The 20,039-nt window shown below is 41.6% G+C and overlaps 1 protein-coding gene across 1 annotated transcript in view; it reads right to left on the minus strand.

Moving 5' to 3' along the window:
* Positions 1-2,979: 2,979 nt before the first annotated feature.
* LOC306918571 (uncharacterized protein) overlaps positions 2,980-20,039 on the minus strand; it is a gene marked incomplete at both ends in the record, with an annotated part of 81,582 nt that continues 64,522 nt past the window's right edge. Inside the window, 3 exons of the mRNA XM_079531464.1 lie at positions 2,980-3,010; positions 3,119-3,644; positions 19,183-19,316. Of these exons, the coding sequence (XP_079387590.1) occupies positions 2,980-3,010; positions 3,119-3,644; positions 19,183-19,316 (691 nt within the window). The remainder of the gene's footprint in view (positions 3,011-3,118; positions 3,645-19,182; positions 19,317-20,039) is intronic.

The following is a 20,039-nucleotide window of genomic DNA, read 5'->3' on the forward strand; positions in this document are numbered from 1 at the left end:
AAAGTGATTTCACATACACACCCATAGGTAGCGCCACACCTGCTACATACACTTGTCACTGTTCATATGCAGCAAATGATGTGCAAATGTAACAGAGTTCCCTTTTCTAGTTGATTCATACAATGGGAAGCACCAAGCAACGTCTCTCTTCACAGACAACTCCAGCCATGACAATAATTCCACAGTATTCGTAATGGGTTACAGTAGTTTGTCCTATGTTTGGTTCTGTACGTTTAAGTCAATACACAGCAAAAAAAAGGAAAAGAAAAAAACTTTCTTCACTAGATTTTTATTTTCTATCGATGCTTCATGTTCCATCGGTGACACATTGTGAATGATGATGAAAAACAGATAAATTAGTAGTTAATGAACAGGTCATATCAAACCAGATCAAGTAATTTCCCCAAATTCAAGGTACCAAAAGTTAACTCTGAATTTGGTAGATCTGCTTTTAGCTTCTGTGGCCCTAATACATGGAATGACCTGCAAACAACATTAAAATTGACCACATTGGTACCCCGGAGTCGTTTTAAAACCTTGGTGAGCATACAGATCCCAACAATAATTATGTAACTGTTTTTAGATCGTTTTGAAATCGATCTTAGCTTTTATTTGTAATCATATGTAATTCACATGTATACCTTTTGTTTTTCTTTTCCTGATCTTCTGATGTATTGTGATGTTTTTCTATATGATATTGTATTACTCAACGACACTGAAAATGAGTTTAATTACTCAGTGTAATTTCGAGAACAAATAAAACTTGAATAGACAGTGGGTATTAATCCGTCACACATGTGTCATGTTCCATTGTATGAATAATCCAAATGATTGAATTAAAGAAAGTTCATGAACAGGTCATATTATTTAGACCAGTGGTTCTCAGGCCACGACCCCCCCAAGATAAGATTTTACTTTACCGTCACCTGGGGGGGGGGGGGGGGGGGGGGGGGATTTCAACTGAGAAACAATGATTTTCCATTAAAAAAAACAAATCTACATATGTTAAACAATAACGCAATAATTGCAGAGTAATTGTCAACATCTCTAATTACCACAAGTAATTAAAAAACAACAACAACATATCAAATAGCTGATTAAATGAATTAAAATAGGTTTATCTGACACAGTGGCAGATTTGGATTACATTTGTAGGATTAGAGCCTAGTATCACACAGGTCTGGTAATGCTGCGTTCACACGGGCAGATGCAAAGATACAGTCTACCATTCATTGTCAATGGAAGCCAGCATGAAGATACAAAGATGCATCTGACGTTTGTGGCTGCTGCAAAAGCTACAAATTTAAGCTGAGCTGGGTTCAACTTCCAGATGCAAAGCTACAACTGTAGCTGCAATGACACACGTCACTACGGACGCACGTTTGATGATGTCAATGACCGTGTGAGCAACAGATTTTACAAAGCAACAACACATTATGCTGTGATCTTTGCATCTTCCATGTGTGAACGCAGCATTAGAGATCTATCCTCATGCTGACCTGCTTTCAGAGCCCCTTGAAGCATGGCAGTTTCCCAGCTTTGTGGAGGTAGAGCAATGAATGGACAAACACTGAAATCATGGATACTGTATATAGGATGGTATTAGCAACTACGGACTTGGAATAATTCAGTAGTGTAAACATAACAAAGGGAATACAGCTCATTATAGTCAGTGACATTACCACCAAGCTGATCAGAATGATTCTAAAAGCTCTTCTCTTCAGGCCGTTTCCCTCCCCACTGTCCCTCTGTCCTTCTCCTGGTCCAGGCTGTTTCAGAGCCCTGAGGACCGAGAGGCAGCAGAAAAACACCACAGAAATGCACACGGCCCAAAAGCCCATCAGGAAGTAGTAAGGATACAAAGTATCGAATATAACAGTTAACAAGCTGACTGCAAGCCCCGTCAGCCACACAGCGCAGCAACAGGCCACCCTGTACCGAAGAGCTTTGTACCTGAGAAACACCACGGGTGAACCACCGCTATGTAACGCTCCACACAGACACAACACTGGAACGATGGGATGGAGAAGGAGAAAAACAAATCAAAAGTAAAGTTAGCAACCTTGTACAACATTGAGTTGTATGTGAAGAGCCATGCAACGTAAAAGACATCGGCCAAGGTAGAGAGGATCACAGATACGATCACGTTGAGATAAAATAACTCGGAGGCGATCGTTCCACCAGCTCCACTCAGTATCAGCCACAGAACGTAGCTGTTGATGGGGAGACCCAGGATGAGCTTGATAGAGCTGAAACTGCACATTGCTATCAACTCCGAGGATGTGGAGGGGATGGAGGAGTTGGTGCCATTCGCCAGTGTGTCGTTCATCTTAAGGCTCTGTGTGTATCCTGTAACCGGTACAGAAGATGGATTTGAGCACAGTTGACCTGATATAACAATGACACAAGTAAACATTTTTAACAACTCTTCAAAATGTTTCTATTCTATTGAACAACTATTCTAATGAACAATGAACACAAGGTTAATATATATATTATATATTATATAAAGGGATCTCACCTTTTGATGCCAGCAGAGTGTCTCAGATCTCTGAGTTGGTGTTTTGGTGAAGTCTCTTCGTCCGACGGTCACTTTCTCCCTGATGAGAGCAGATCCTCCAAATGATGAACTATGTGCTTTGCCTTCTCTAACTATACCTTTCCCTGCTCCTCCTTCCACTAATGTTTGTGTGTTGCACACCTGCACTAAAAAACATTTTCATATTGTTTTTCTTTCCATGGAAATGTATAGTCACTATGCAAACTTCACCCTTAGATGTGCAAAACAGTCAAGTCCAAAACAGTCAACAAAATGTCCAAAATGCAAAACTTACAAGAAGCACAAAGCATAAACCTCTCTGGGGCATGACGAAGAAACAGACACTACAAGGGAACATCAGGGGAAACACAAATAATGTTCTGGCAGTGTGTGTGTGGAATGAGTCCAGTTATAAGGGGATCAGGGTAATGCCGAAGTGTTCACAGGTGTGGAAGGGACATCACTGTTGGGCTGAAGAGGGAGTGGGAACAGGTGTGTGACAAGGACTCAGTAGGAATGGAAAGTGGGAGTGGCTGACATGGACATGCAGATAGGGGAAGAGTCAAACCATGACAGTACCTCCCCCTCAAGGGACGGCTTCCAGACGTCCCACAATGCTGGCCCGGAACACTGAGCAGGGTGGGCGGAGGGGGTCCGGAGGAGGGGGACTGAGGCAATGGACCACAGCAAAGGGGTCTGGGAGACTGGATAAGGGCTGAGCAGATGATTTCAGGTGGGCGGCCCGGATGATAGACCAGGGCAGAGGAGACATCAGGAGGACAACCAGGGGGCTGAGATGACGGAGATGAGGCGATGTCCGGTGGACGACCAGGGAGCTGAGACGAGGTGGAGGTGACATCCGGTGGTCGGCCTGAAGGCCGAGACAAGGCGGAGGTGTTGTTTGGTGGTCGGCCTGGAGGCCGAGACGAGGCAGAGGACACCGAAGCCAGGAAAGCCGCAGGCGGAGGCAGGGGAGCCACAGGGTATGCTTGGGAAGCCACCAGCGGAGGCGATGCCAGGGAAGCTGCAGCCATGGGTGGTGCCAGGGGAGCTACAGGCAGAGGCGGGGCCAGAAGAGCTGCAGATAGAGGCGGCGCCAGGAGAGCTGCAGGTAGAGGCGGCGCCAGGAGAGCTGCAGGTAGAGGCGGCGCCAGGAGAGCTGCAGGTAGAGGCGGCGCCAGGGGGGCTGCAGGCAGAGGCGGCGCCAGGGGGGCTGCAGGTAGAGGCGGCGCCAGGGGGGCTGCAGGCAGAGGCGGCGCCAGGGGGGCCGCAAGCACAGCAGGCGGGTCTGCAGGCGAAACTGCAGTCATAGGAGGCGGTTCTGCAGGCGGAACTGCAGTCATAGGAGGCGGGTCTGCAGGCGGAACTGCGGTCATAGGAGGCGGGTCTGCAGGCGGAACTGCAGTCATAGGAGGCGGGTCTACAGGCGGAACTGCAGTCATAGGAGGCGGGTCTACAGGTGGAACTGCAGTCACAGGAGGCGTGGAGCCGGGGGAAAGTTCAGAGTTCTCCCAACCGGAATAAACAGTGAAGTGTTGGGTTTTCAAACACAGATGCTTTAAATACTACTAATTTAAAAGTAGGTGTCATGGCTTGCCAGATCACAGGCACAGATCCTTGTTGCCACTCGACAAGGAACGCTACTTTAGAAAATGAAACAAGCTAGAGGCCGATTGAAATGTTTTCCTTGACTGCATGGGCATGATCCAGCACAACACAATGGACTGATATATTCGCTATATGGTAAGAGACACTTTTCTATAGATATGATCACTGAAACTTATCATAATATATACATTTTAAAAAGCCATTAATTCATCAATGATGTTTATAGAACATGTTTTAGTGAATTCCAAGTAGACTACCGACACCATTCGTTTCGACCGCACACCGATGGCTCCGTTCCAAGTTCCAACTGTCTCTAAACTACTTAGAATTCACTACAATGTGTTCTATAAACATTATTGATGACTTAATGGCTGTTGGTTTTTGATATTACGTTAAGTTTACTTAATTGTCTCTACCAGGCGAGTAAACACTGCGCCGCGGTAACACAATGTTTTGTAACATGCAGGGAGAGGGAGATCGATGTCCGATTTCAGTGGTGGTTATGCTTGTGCAACTTGACGCTGCAATAAAGTATAATTAGATAAGGATACTCTGACTATAAACCACTTGAACCCCATCTACAAACAACGTGTCGCAACGCGCTGTGAGCACATGGTAGCCCTGGCCTGGACTGAAGTGTTTTACGCACATTCTCCATTTACAGTCCTTGCGGCGGCTTACGCCTACACAAATGTTCCGATTACAAATATAAAGTGCTCACCCCAGGACCATAGATGTTACAATTCTGCTAGGGCGGGAATAAGTGCCGGTATCTTCCGTATTGTTCAATAAAAAGCAATGTTTAATCAGTTTATGGCCATGCGCCCCTATCGGTTGGTGCATTATAACTCTGATAAAATGGTCACCGATCGGATTAAAACGCTTTTTATTGAACAATGCGGAAGACACGGGTACTATTACCCACCCGACGAGGATTGTAACATCAATGGCTCTGGGGCGAGCACTTTATATTTGAAATCTGAACATGTATGTAGACGTTAACGTTCTAAATGGGAAAAGTGCATAAAACAGGTTGAAGTTCCGCCATGACAGACGAGCGCCATGTGAACCATGGCTAAATCGTCTCGTATACGTAGTCAACTTTCCGAGGGCGAGTGTTCCAGATGTCTTTCTGATGGATTTTTCTTGGCTGTCAATATTTCTATCATCCAACACATCGCTCTGAACGTGATCCAAAGGATCATACGCTATTATAACTCTATGGGGAAAAACCGGGCTAAAACCGGATGTGACGTTTGTGGGTGTTCCTGTCTACGATCGTGTCAATGTATACTATTCTATGCTATACATATGTAGGCTACTATGAAGTGCTAAGACTACATACAATGCAATTCTAGTGCTGTCTACATAACATGCTATAAGTATGTATCAGATGCTATCCAAGTCTACAAAAGTGCTATCTAAGGGGGTAAGGTAAGTGCTACGGGCCATGATGGAGTCTGAAAAGGTGAGTTTTCAGACTATGGCGGAAGATTGGGAGTGATGCTGCTGTTCTGACTGTAATGGAACAGGGAACCAGAAAAAACACTAGAAGTAATGCGAAAAAACCCTGAACAAAATTAATGTGCATGTGAAGAGCCATGCAAAGTAAAAGACAGAGGCCAGGGAAGAGATGGTCACAGATACGATCAGGTTGAGATAGAAGAACTCGGAGGCGATCATTCCACCAGCTCCACTCAGTATCAGCCACAGAACGTAGCTGTTGATGGGGAGACCTAACCTGACTCCGCCAGATGGGGCAGCAGAGAGTACCCAGTGTACTCTCTGCTGCCCCATATGGCGGAGTCAGGTTAGGGGAGACCCAGGATGAGCTTGATGGAGTTGATAGCAGTGGTATAAAGACGCCATATCATGGATGGACACTGAATCTTATATGATATTGTTTATTAATCTTCTCACATTGTTTATTACACAGACATGGAGAGCCCTGTGACTGAACAAACACTATTACAATGAGTATATCAGAATATAGAGCTTTAACCACGTAACAAACAAACACACAATAGTCCCATGCTTAACACAGAGCCTAAAGTGATTTCACTTATACACCCATACAGGGCGCCACACCTGCTACATACTGTACATATGTCACTGATCATGTGCAGCAAATGATGTACAAATATAACCAAGTTCCCTAGTTGATTCATACAATGGGAAGCTCCAAGCAATGTCTCTTTTCACAGACAACTCTAGCCATTACAATAATTCCACAGTATTCGCATATATCCAACGGGTTACAGTAGTTTGTTGTTGTCTTCTATGTCTTCATAGTTGTTGTCAAAATGACAAAACCCAAAACATCAAGGTAGAGCAGGGGACAACGACGTTTTATGTTCTGAGAGTTAGTTTGTGCAAGGAGTCCAGTATTTATAGGTGGTGGGTTGATTGTAGCAGAGTTCACAGGTTTATAATTGGCTGGGCTGATGAGAGTGGAACCAGGTGTGTAACTAGGACTGAGGGCTGCAATGGGAAGTGGGAGTGGCTGAAGTGGAAAGACAGACACAACTGGGCAGAGGGAGAGATACAGAAAGAGGGGAATAAACAGGCAGAGGGCCAGACCATGACAATACTAAACTTACGTACAATCATGTTGGCTTGTGCATATCACATTCTACGTTGCCTGTAGATGTCCCTATCATCAGATAGGTCATTTGTTAAATAGTGGCTTGACGTACTTGACCTCACCACAAAACTTAAGGGCTGTACCAAACAGAAAAAAGACTGGAAATGACAGTTTACTCTCTTCCTTCACATCTTGTCTTTTACAAGTATACTACCGCACACCCTAAATTGCAATGCAAGTTCAATTTGTTTGACAGTGGTGGGTCTTCTGTACAGGACTGGTCAAGGCCTAACAACAAATTAGTATATTGTCAAATCCTCAAAGTCTCATAGCAAATTGTGCTCTATTGTTCTCATTTAATCGCTTATCTATATTTACAGTGAAATTCCATTGTGTAATGTGTAGACCATGTGTCCATAGTGTAAGGCATTATTAATTCATGACCAGGATAAGTCAGGATAAATCAGGATACGTCATTATCCATATAATAATCATATCCTATATCCATCATTACATTGCTATTAACAACAGAGACACAATAACAGCAACAACTGTATTTGTGTAAACCTGGAAAACCTGGACAACTTTAAGTCATTGTTCAGGTTGTGTTGCTCTGAGGGAATGAGGAGCATGCAGGTGTGTGGAATTAGTTTGAATAGGGTTCGACTGCACTTTTATTCAATGTTTTTTCAAATGCTAAATAATGAACAAACCCCACATTCTTTCCCCAGGTTAAAATGTAAACAGGCTAAATGATGATGGCTGATGCTTCATTCACTATAGACAATGCATTCAAATGCAGAGATTAAACGTGTTAATGGTCACTGGTTGTCTGGCATTGGACAGATCACCTGTTAATGATCACATTATGGATGAACTGAGACCATTTTACACCTCTTTGAGTTTCAACAGAACTACAGAAATAGGTCTATGACACAGAACCTATTATTATTATCATCCTTTGTGAAATGTTAAAGGTGCTGTAACTTGTAAGGGATATGTTTTGTTAAAATAGCTCTACTAATCATTGCTATATTGTTTGTTCAGTAACAGAGGTCTTCCCACGTCTCCATACCCATTTCACTAACATAATTATTACTATTTCATAATGTGAAATGTGTTAATAATAAAAATTGACCAGTACTATGAAGAGAAGAAGGCCCATGGGCCAAATCTGAAATGGTAACCAGAGAATTGGCCATTTGAGATGCATGATCTGAGTAGGAAAGAAAGAGAATACATCTTGTGATGTCAACGTGCAATGTCAAATATAAAAAGAGACAGAAATGCCTCATCAAGTAGAAAAACTAGAAAATAAAAAAATGAATTAAAAGTAATAAAAATCACTCACCCTCACACATTATGACAGTCACCAGAATATGGGTGTTTTCAATGAATCTGATGAAAGGAGATGTAGTTCGCACACCGGCCTTGAGCTCAACATTTTTATTTCATGGAGAAGAGGATACACCGTTTCGTCAGGATATGTTCAATTAATCTAACATGGTTAAAATGGTGTTTGAAAATACAATGGGAAGCTTGTATATGGATGTCTGTGACTCCTTTCATATATTTGACCAATGGCTGTAGCCATAATATATAAGAACGTACACAATATGTATTTTGTAACACGTTTTATTTCATCCATACTTACACATGTATGTACAAAATGTGATTACGTGCTAATTTATTTCCTGTCACAGACAATGTTTCTAATTTAAAATGTCTTGAAAATGTCCAATAAGAAAATCCATTAACAAGTTAAACAAAATCAACAAAAAAAATCATTTGGGTTTCTCTCCAGTGTGAATTCTCTGGTGGCTTTTAAGGTGTGCCATTTGAGAGAAGTGTTGTCCACAATCATCACATCCATATGTGACCAGATTTGACTGAGAGCCTGCCATCGCGCACATTCCAGCTTTTCACCAGAGGAGAAAAACTTTTTTTTTTCAAAATGAGTTAATAGCACAGGCAGACTCTTCACATACTAGAGCATGTCTGAAATAAGTGTCAGAGCTGAAATCAACATGTAAATATGAAATAAATGCTTAAACATGTAGCTAGGTGTAATGTTAGAGACCACAGAAGTGAACCTTTCAAGCCTGTTTTCTCAACTCGATATGTTCTGCAAGACATTACTCTATAAGCCATATCTCCAAAACTGGTGGGTCAAACTGAACAACCAATATGTCAATTTGAAGCTATGATTCCCTGCTTTCATATGACGTGAAAAAACAAAAATTCAAAAAAATCCAAAGGCAGTCTCTCAGTCAAATGTGGTCACATATGGTTTCTCTCCAGTGTGAATTCTCTGGTGTTTTTTAAGGTCAGACAAACGAGAGAAGCGTTTACCACACTGATCACATCCATAGGGTTTCTCTCCAGTGTGAATTCTCTGGTGGCTTTTAAGGTGTGCCATTTGAGAGAAGTGTTGTCCACAATCATCACATCCATATGGTTTCTCTCCAGTGTGAATTCTCTGGTGTGTTTTAAGACTGTCCATTCGAGAGAAGTGTTTATCACACTGATCACATCCATAGGGTTTATCTCCAGTATGAATTTTCTGGTGTGTTTTAAGGCTTGACATTTGAGAGAAGTGTTGTCCACAATCATCACATCCATATGGTTTCTCTCCAGTGTGAATTATCTGGTGTGTTTTAAGACTGTCCATTCGAGAGAAGCGTTTATCACACTGATCACATCCATAGGGTTTATCTCCAGTATGAATTTTCTGGTGTGTTTTAAGGCTTGACATTTGAGAGAAGTGTTGTCCACATTGATCACATCCATAGGGTTTCTCTCCAGTGTGAAATTTCTGGTGAGTGTTAGGCTTGACATTTGAGAGAAGTGTTGTCCACATTGATCACATCCATAGGGTTTCTCTCCAGTGTGAATTCTCTGGTGTTTTTTAAGACTGTCCGTTCGAGAGAAGCTTTTACCACACTGATCACATCCATAGGATTTCTCTCCAGTGTGAATTCTCTGGTGTGTTTTAAGATTTCCCATTTGAGAGAAGTTTTGTCCACATTGATCACATCCATAGGGTTTCTCTCCAGTGTGAATTCTCTGGTGTTTTTTAAGGTCAGACAACTGAGAGAAGTGTTGCCCACACTGATCACATCCATAGGGTTTCTCTCCTGTGTGAATTCTCTGGTGGCTTTTAAGGCTGGACATTTCAGAGAAATGTTGTCCACACTGATCACATCCATAGGGTTTCTCTCCAGTATGAATTCTCTTGTGTCTTTTAAGATTTCCCATTATAGAGAAGTGTTGTCCACACTCATCACATCCATAGGCTTTCTCTCCAGTGTGAATTATCTGGTGGCTTTTAAGGCTGGACATTAGAGAGAAATGTTGTCCACACTGATCACACCCATAGGGTTTCTCTCCAGTATGAATAATCTGGTGTCTTTTAAGTTTAGACATTGTAGGAAAGTGTTTACCACACTGATCACAGCAGTGGCATTTTTGCTTAGCCAAGCTTCTTTGTTCATTCACCTCTGGTAGAACAGGGAAGCCAGACTGATGATGCAACACTGAATTGGAAACAAAGACAAAGGACATGTTGTTTAGAGGCATTCCTGGACTTAAAATAGCAAAACCTATAGTGTTAAATTAATGTACCCTATTATCAATTTAGCATCCATTTATAATTCGATTCTACAATCATTTTATATTTTAGAAAATACATGACAACAGGTAGTCAATGCTAAAATAAATCAAAACAAACAAATGACTAGATAAAAAAACATCCTTATGGCATGCTGTATATCCATATAGACACAGTAAGTAACTTACAGAGGTCTTGATGATCCTTGGGTGTGTTGATAGAGTTCAGCTGAAGTCTGGAGTCCACAGTCAAATGTGATATCCTGGAGGAGTTGTGAAGAACAACTACAAACTCTTCTTATACTGGAGAGCCTGAGGTGGAACCACTAACTGCTTGGTGTTGATTGGCCAAAGAGTGGAACAATACAGTCATCAGCCACCAATCTCAACCTAACAAACTGCTGCATGAGCTCCACCCCTCTCTGACTCCTCCCCCAGGTCATGCTCTATGCAACATTCTAGAAATAAACTGCTAACTGTGAGATTGCTTTGTAAGCTTCATATTTAATATATGAATCTATCTATATCCAATATAGAGTATCTGGCTATCTGGATAATATATGTATAGTCTAACAATATTGAATAAGTGGATATTAATTATAATTAATTGTTACTGCAGCAGAGCCATAAGAGGATTGCTCCACATTATTTCAGTAACATAGCTCTGTGTGAAGAAACAACAAGAAAAACTGTTTTCCAAAATACTATTTGTCTTCCAAAACACAAACTGCCACCCACCCCCTAAAATGATTGCAAACAGTCTTCATAATTAGTACACAAGCCTTCACATCTTGTCTTTTACAAGTATAATACCGCACACCCTGTACGCACACCCCGACTTTAGTCAAGTCAATTGTATTTATATAGCACATTTAAAAACAACAGCAGTTGACCCAAAGTGCTTTCCAGAGAACAGGTAGACCGTAGTCTATCACAGTGCAACAGTAGAACAAACAAACAAAATAACAACAATAAACAATAAACGTCACACTATTAAAAGCCAGACTAAAATGGTCCAAAATCTGTGTGGAAGATTATTCCAAAGTGAGAGGGTTGATTGATTAATTCACTGTAGACAATACATTCAAATGCAGAGATTAAACGTGTTAATGGTCACTGGTTGTCTGGCATTGGACAGATCACCTGGTAATGATCACATTATGAGAGTGAGAGAGAGAGAGGGGGGAGATTAGCCTGGTTAATAAGCCAGACCTAGAGGGAGATAGGAAGAGAGAAGAATATAGGGATTTGAAGAAATTATAATCCAGCGTGATTCATAGCGACATAATACATACCATGTCAATTAAAAGCACTACTATACAGACCAATGCCTGTCTCGTTATTTCCACCCCACTATCTCTGTGTGTGTGTGTGGGGGGGGGGGGGGGGGGGGGGGCGGGTTCTCTAAGAAGTGTGACTTGATGGCCCATTTCAATTGCTCCAAGGGGTGCTCCAAGGGGTGCTCCAAGAGGCACGTTGATGTCTGTTGTAGGTGGCAGTCTTGGAATGGAATGCATTGTTGTGACCCACCCGACACCCCCTCACCTCCTGTGGGGGGGTGCTCTAAGAAGTGTGACTTGATGGCCCATTTCAACGTAGTAGGCCTATTCAACTTGTAAACTTTGATTGTGGACTATGTTTGGTTCTGTACGTTTAAAGTCAATACACAGCAACCAAAGTTTCTTCACTAGACTTTTATTTTCCATCAATGGTTCATTTTCCATCAGTGACACATTATGAGTGATGATGAAAAACAGATTAATTAAAAGTAGTTCATGAACAGGTCATATTACAGACAGTGGGTATGTATCCGTCACACATGCGTCATGTTCCAGTTCCATTGTATGAATAACCCAAATTAATGTATTAATAAAAATAGTTCATGAACAGGTCATATAATTTAGACCAGTGGTTTTCAACCTTTTCAGGCCAAGACCCCCCAAAATAATCCTTTTGGACTGGTTCCGCAGATACATGTTGTGATAACAGCCGATTGACAAGCTCGTTGTGAGCATGTAGATCAGCTATGTTCACAATGGTTGCCTCTTTCTAATATTATTTGCCAATTTCGCCAATATTTGACTGGTTTTATAATAGCCGCCTAGCAGTGAAGGTATTTTCTATTATATTTAATGTATATCTTTTGCCTAAATATAATAGAAAAGAAAACTTTAAGGTATTACTTTTTTTACTTTACCATCACCTGGGGGGGAGGGGGCAGATTTCACCTAAGAAACAATGCTTTACCATTAAAAATGTATCTACATAATATGTTAAACATTAATGCAATAAGAGTAATTGTCAACATCTCTAATTACCACGAGTAATTCAATAAATTAAATAAACAACAACATATCAAATACCATCCAAAAGCACATCAAGAAGTAGTAAGGAAACACTGTATCAGATATAACAATTAACAAGCTGACTGCAAGCCCCGTCAGCCAGACAGGGCAGCAACAGGCCACCCTGTACTGAAGAGCTTTGTACCTCAGAAACACCACAGGGTGAAACACGGCTATGTAACGCTCCACACAGATACAACACTGGAACGATGGGATGGAGAATAAGAAAAACAAAACAAAAGCAAATCTATGTCTATGCAAATCTATGTCCAAAATTAATTAATTAATTAATGATGTGAAGAGCTAGGCAAAGTACAAGACATCGGTCAAGGTAGAGATGATCAGGTTGAGAACGCGGAGGTGATCGTCCCACCAGCTCCACTCAGTATCAGCCACAGAACGTAGCTGTTGATGGGCAGACCCAGGATGAGCTTGATGGAGTTGATAGTAATCTGTAGGGCCAGACCGGTGTTGTCATCTGATGAAAAAGAGGAGATGGAGGAGTTGGTGCCATTCGCCAGTGTGTCTTTCATTCTAAGGCTCTGTGTGTGTCCTGTAACCGATACAGAAGATGGATTTGAACACAGTTGACCTGATATAACAACTCTTCTCAATGTTCTTCTGAAAACAACAACTATTCAAATGAACAGTGAACACCAGTGTAAATTATTTTGATTTAGTCTTAGTCTTTTGAAAACACACATTTAGTCTTTAGTCCCATTTAGTCTTCTGAAAGTATTTGTTGTTAATCTAGTCTAGTCTTAGTTGTTTAGTATTAGTAAAATACATAGGTTTGAATATGTAATACATACACAGATTTATAGTTTTAATATGAAACGTCTCATTTTATTTTTTTAGTGTCAAATGACACAATGAAGAAACATATTTATTTTTCAGTCATTTGATACTTAAAAATAAAACGAGACATGTTTCATGTAAATAAATGCTAAATGGTGCATTTATATAGCGCCTTTATCCAAGGCGCTTTACATAGATTAGGGATTAGATTAGCAATTAGGGATTCAGTGTCTTGCTCAAGGACACTTCGACACTAACTCTGGGGGAGCCCGGGTTTGAACTGGCGACCTTGCGGTTACCATCTGGAAACTCTACCCCTGAGCCGCCGCCGTACATGACCTTGATCTTATGGCCTGCTCTCCTGAAAAGGTACGGTATATACAGTGCAGACTGCAGATATGACATCATTCAAGGCAAGCTGATCTACAATTTTCTTTAAAAATAGATCCACGGAACACATAACTCTTAAATCTGAACAAGTGAACAAGTTATCGTCTTCTACTGTCTGTACAAAATCAATTCTCAAATTGCAATTCTCAAAAGAATCAACAAAACATCTTGGCTGTAATATTGCCTTGCACACAATCACAGTCACATATTATGATTAAAATAAAAACAGATGAATTAAAGGTATTTCATAAACAGGTCATATTATAGACAGTGGGTATTATACATCTTCCATTGTAAGAATAATCAAAATGAATGAATAAACAATTGTTCATGAACAGGTCATATTATTTAGACCAGTGGTTCTCAACCTTTTCAGGCCGCGACCCCCCAAGAAAATACTATTTGAACTGGTTCCACAGATACATGTTGTGATAACAGCTGATTGACAAGCTCGTTGTGAGCTTGTAGATCGCCTCTTTTCACTATAGGCCGTAATAACCTTTCCGCTGAGTTTTTCTACTCGTGTTTATTATGCTCTGTGTCTTGAACTCTTAATGCCTCATATTTATTTTTTTGCCACCCTGTCTAGTTAAGTCTAAAATAGGCCTGCGTGTGACATTCAAATAATGCGTGGCGCTCGATGATGCAGAAACTACCACAGATGGATGTTCAATGCAAAATTCTGACCCAGACATCAACATGTTTGAACTGAAGCGAGACTCATTGGAGCTGCTGTCACCACAACCTCTAACGTTAAAGGGATAGAAGCCATGCAGGCATCCACACACCAATGAAGACGTCTTCTTTTTAAAAGAAAACAAACATTGTGATCTGATGTAGACCCTCAGGTCAATCTCACACAACAGCAACAGATCCAGACTGGCCATATTTGAATCTTCTCACATGTCTGGAGAGCCCTGTGACTGAACAAACACTCAATAGAGCGTCGCAGTCCCGCCCCCTACCATGGACCAGGAAATGAATCCCAATGCATTTTTCCCATAGACATTTCAAAAAGTATTTATTTAAAGACGGTTACGCCGCGGACAAAGCCAACTCGAGTTGTGACAACTCATGACAACACAAACAATATTTTGGACCAAACAAATAATTACAAAGAAGAAAAACAACAAAAAAAGTGTTGTAACCTGCCGTTTTTTTCTTCTTTCTAATTATTTGTTCGGCCCAAAAAATTGTGTTTGTTGTCATGATTTGTCACGACTCGAGTTGGCTTTGTCCGCGGCGTAAACGTCTTTAAATAAATACTTTCTGAAATGTCTATGAGGAAAATGAACGGAGAATCATTTCCTGGTCCATGGTAGGGGCGGGACTGCGACGCTCTATTACAATGAATATATAATATCAGAATATAGAGCTTTAACCATTTATCAAACAAACAAACAAAGGTCCCATGCTCAACACAGGGCCTAAAGTGATTTCACTTATACACCCATACAGGGCGCCACACCTGCTACATACTGTGTCACTGTTCATATGCAGCAAATGATGTACACATGTAACAGAGTTCCCCTTTCTAGTTGATTCATCCAATAGGAAGCTCCACGCAACGTCTCTCTTCAAAGACAACTCCAGCCATGACAATAATTCCACAGTATTCGGAATGGGTTACAGTAGTTTGTTGTTGTCATATGTTTGGTTCTCTACGTTTAAGTCAATACACACTAGAAAACAAAGGCATTTTATTTTCCATCGATGTTTCATGTTCAATCACAGTCACATATTATGATTAAAATAAAAACAGATGAATTAAAGGTATTTCATAAACAGGTGCATATTATAGACAGTGGGTATTATAAATCTTCCATTGTAAGAATAAAACAAAAATGAATGAATACAAAATTGTTCATGTTCATTTAGACCAGTGGTTCTCAACCTTTTCAGGCAGTGACCCCCAAAATAATCCTATTTGAACTGGTTCCGCAGATACATATTGTGATAACAGCTGTTGTAGATCAGCTATTTCCACGATGTTTGCCTCTTTCTTATTATTCTGGGTGCCTGCCATGCAATGGCAGAAACACAGGTTGAAATCTAAAACGCATACTTAATCGTAGTAATAATAATAATAATCACCAATACGCGAAACTTCGACGTCTATGGCCGGCCGCACGGTTTACCAAAGCCCCGCAATATATACATCAAAACGTGCGGCTCGGCCGGGAATGGTGTGCTTGTGCTTTTCTTTCCGATTCGCGTTACCGTGCCCACGTAATTCGCAATAAACGACGCGAAAAATGCCCCATTCAAAGTCGATGGGGAGACGCGGGTAAAAACAGAAAACGACACGTTACTTTGGAGCCACATTGCTCTGGCATACTGTTACGTAGAAACACGATTTAAACGTCAAACAGCACACGGGGCCATCGACTTTGTGGTGGTTCAGACGGAATTCGAATACGTTGCACGGTTTGCCCGCTATGGCAGTTCAAAGTGTGTGTGGTCTGAGCAATAATCTCGACTCAGAGTGTCGCACGCCCAGAGAGAGAGCGGTTTAGAGTGAGAAGCCAATGTGAAGACTGTACCGAAATTCTCCGAACAAATCGTCGTCACGGCCAAAATATTCACTTTACACGCATGGGTTTCGGTAATTTTGTAGCCACACTCGTCCTCTTTCACCCAATGTCACAACCAAAGCCCAGATACATACAGTACGTGAACTACAGCCCTGAAAGCGACAGGTGTACCATCATAATGTGTCATAAACTCCATGTTAAATACCCGAATGAGTCAGCAATTTTTTCATCACAAGCACAATTCTTAACTCGCTCTTATAACCACGTTTTTTATCGTACCAATACCACGATCGCACACGGCGTACCTCAATGCCTCGGGTCACTCACGGCGAAAACAAAAATCGCATTCGACTTTTACTTTTTGCGATAGAGCAATTTGTTCGGACATACCTGTCATTGACAGTCAGTGGGCTTTTAACATTCAATACTGTTTGCAGCATTAGCATGTTAGCATGTTAGCATGTTAGCATTAGCATGTTAGCATGTTAGCATGAGCATGTTAGCATGTTAGCATTAACATGTTAGCATGTTAGCATTAGCATGTTAGCATGTTAACATTTTAGCATTAGCATGTTAGCATGTTAGCATTAGCATGTTAGCATGTTAGCATTAACATGTTAGCATTAGCATGTTAGCATGTTAGCATTAGCATGTTAGCATTAGCATGTTAGCATTAGCATGTTAGCATTAGCATTAGCATGTTAGCATGTTAGCATGTTAGCATTAGCATGTTAGCATTAGCATGTTAGCATTAGCATGTTAGCATTAGCATGTTAGCATGTTAGCATTAGCATGTTAGCATGTTAGCATTAGCATGTTAGCATGTTAGCCTTAGCATGTTAGCATGTTAGCCTTAGCATGTTAGCCTTAGCATGTTAGCATTAGCATATTAGCATGTTAGCATTAGCATGTTAGCATATTAGCATGTTAGCATTAGCATGTTAGCATGTTAGCATTAGCATGTTAGCATTAGCATGTTAGCATTAGCATGTTAACATTAGCATGTTAACATTAGCATGTTAGCATTAGCATGTTAGCATTAGCATGTTAGCATGTTAGCATTAGCATGTTAGCATTAGCATGTTAGCCTTAGCATGTTAGCATTAGCATGTTAGCCTTAGCATGTTAGCATGTTAGCATTAGCATGTTAGCATGTTAGCATGTTAGCATTAGCATGTTAGCATTAGCATGTTAGCATTAGCATGTTAGCATGTTAGCATTAGCATGTTAGCCTTAGCATGTTAGCATTAGCATATTAGCATGTTAGCATTAGCATGTTAGCATGTTAGCATGTTAGCATTAGCATGTTAGCATGTTAGCATGTTAGCATTAGCATGTTAGCATGTTAGCATTAACATGTTAGCATGTTAGCATTAGCATGTTAGCATGTTAGCATTAGCATGTTAGCATGTTAGCATTAGCATGTTAGCATGTTAGCCTTAGCATGTTAGCATTAGCATATTAACATGTTAGCATTAGCATGTTAGCATATTAGCATGTTAGCATTAGCATGTTAGCATGTTAGCATTAGCATGTTAGCATTAGCATGTTAGCATTAGCATGTTAACATGTTAGCATTAGCATGTTAGCATTAGCATGTTAGCATTAGCATGTTAGCATGTTAGCATTAGCATGTTAGCATTAGCATGTTAGCATTAGCATGTTAGCATATTAGCATGTTAGCATGTTAGCATTAGCATGTTAGCATGTTAGCATGTTAACATTAACATGTTAGCATGTTAACATGTTAGCATGTTAGCATGTTAGCATTAGCATGTTAGCATTAACATGTTAGCATGTTAGCATTTTAGCATTAGCATGTAAGCATTAGCATGTTAGCATTTTAGCATTAGCATGTTAGCATGTTAGCATTAGCATGTTGGCATGACAAGTGTCTGGGTGGTAGTTGGAGTTGTTTGGTTGGTTGGTTGGTTGGTTGCATTTGGAGTTTGTTGTTGCATGTGGGGGTCCCCGGAACATCTAGGCACACAGGAACACCCCCAGCCTGGTTCCTGTCACAACGAGAAGATGAAGTTAACATCATAATACAGCAGCAACACCAAACCTTGGGCTATCCACATAGCGTGCTGACTGGGTAAAAAAACAAATGTCAGCTAAATGTAGACAGTATTTAGCCTTAGAACCTTTAAGTGAGCTGGAAATTGAACCATCTTGTATTTCTGCTTAAAGGCCTGTCTTGGTTTAAAGCCCACTCACCACGACAAGGTGCAGGCCGAGAGTGGGGGACACATGAGGGTGGGGGAGACAGGGGACAAACATGACAGGGGGGGTTCACGGGACAAACACAGCGACAAACACAAGACCAACACAGGTGGGAGACATTGAGAGAAACACGGTGAGGACACGGAACAAACAGAGGAACAAACAGAGGTATGGGACAAACACACAGGGTTAAACATTAAAAACATGGAACAAACAGAGGGGAGACACAGATATGGGACAAACACACAGGGTTAAACATTAAAAACATGGAACAAACAGAGGGGAGACACAGATATGGGACAAACACACAGGGTTAAACATTAAAAACATGGAACAAACAGAGGGGAGACACAGATATGGGACAAACACACAGGGTTAAACATTAAAAACATGGAACAAACAGAGGGGAGACACAGATATGGGACAAACACACAGGGTTAAACATTAAAAACATGGAACAAACAGAGGGGAGACACAGATATGGGACAAACACACAGGGTTAACATTAAAAACATGGAACAAACAGAGGGGAGACACAGATATGGGTCAAACACTGGTGAAACAGGAAAACACACGGAACAAACACAGAGGTGAGACAGAGACACAAGACAAACAGAACAAACAGGGAGGGGGGACAAACAAACGGAACATAGACGGAGGGAAGACACAGAGACACGGGACAAATACTGAGGGAAGACAGATACGGTACACAAGCAGGGGGACACAAGAGACAAACAGGGGGAGTAACAGGACAAGCATGGGGGGACATTGGTGGGAGACACAAGACAAACCGGGGGAGAGGGGGCATGGGACGAACACAGGACAAACACAGGGAAGTGGGAATGGTGCAAACATGGAGGTGGGAATGGTCACAGGACAAACATGGCGGGAGACACAGGACAGATCCAAAGGGGGGGGGGGACACCATCCAAGGCGAGGAACTGATGGAGTGTGCGGAGAGTGCAGCCAGCGCATGGTGAAAGGCAATATGGGGAACGAACTGGCCAGATGTATGGAGAACCCGGATGACTGGGAGTGACGATGGAGGGCTCATCTGAGGACGGCCTAGGGATCCCTTGGGTCTTCCCATTTGTTCCTCAGTTGTCGTTGAGCTTTACGGTGGCAGGCTGATGGCTGGCTGTCATGTGAGCGACAGGCTGTCGGAAGGGCTTGCTGGCATGTGAATGACAGGCGGATGGGTCGTTTGGCATGCTAGGCTGATGGCTGGCCGGCATGTGACTGACAGGTGGATGGGTCGTTTGGCATGCTGATTGGCTGGCTTGAAGTCAACACGCAGTAGACGGCATCGTGATAACTGTAGTATGAGCCAGCGCATGGTGACAGGCAATATGGGGAACAAACTGGCCAGATGTATGGAGAACCCGGATGACTGGGAGTGACGATGGAGA

This window comes from Electrona antarctica (genome assembly GCF_951216825.1).
Source record: "Electrona antarctica genome assembly, contig: scaffold_84, whole genome shotgun sequence".
Classification (NCBI taxonomy): domain Eukaryota; kingdom Metazoa; phylum Chordata; class Actinopteri; order Myctophiformes; family Myctophidae; genus Electrona; species Electrona antarctica.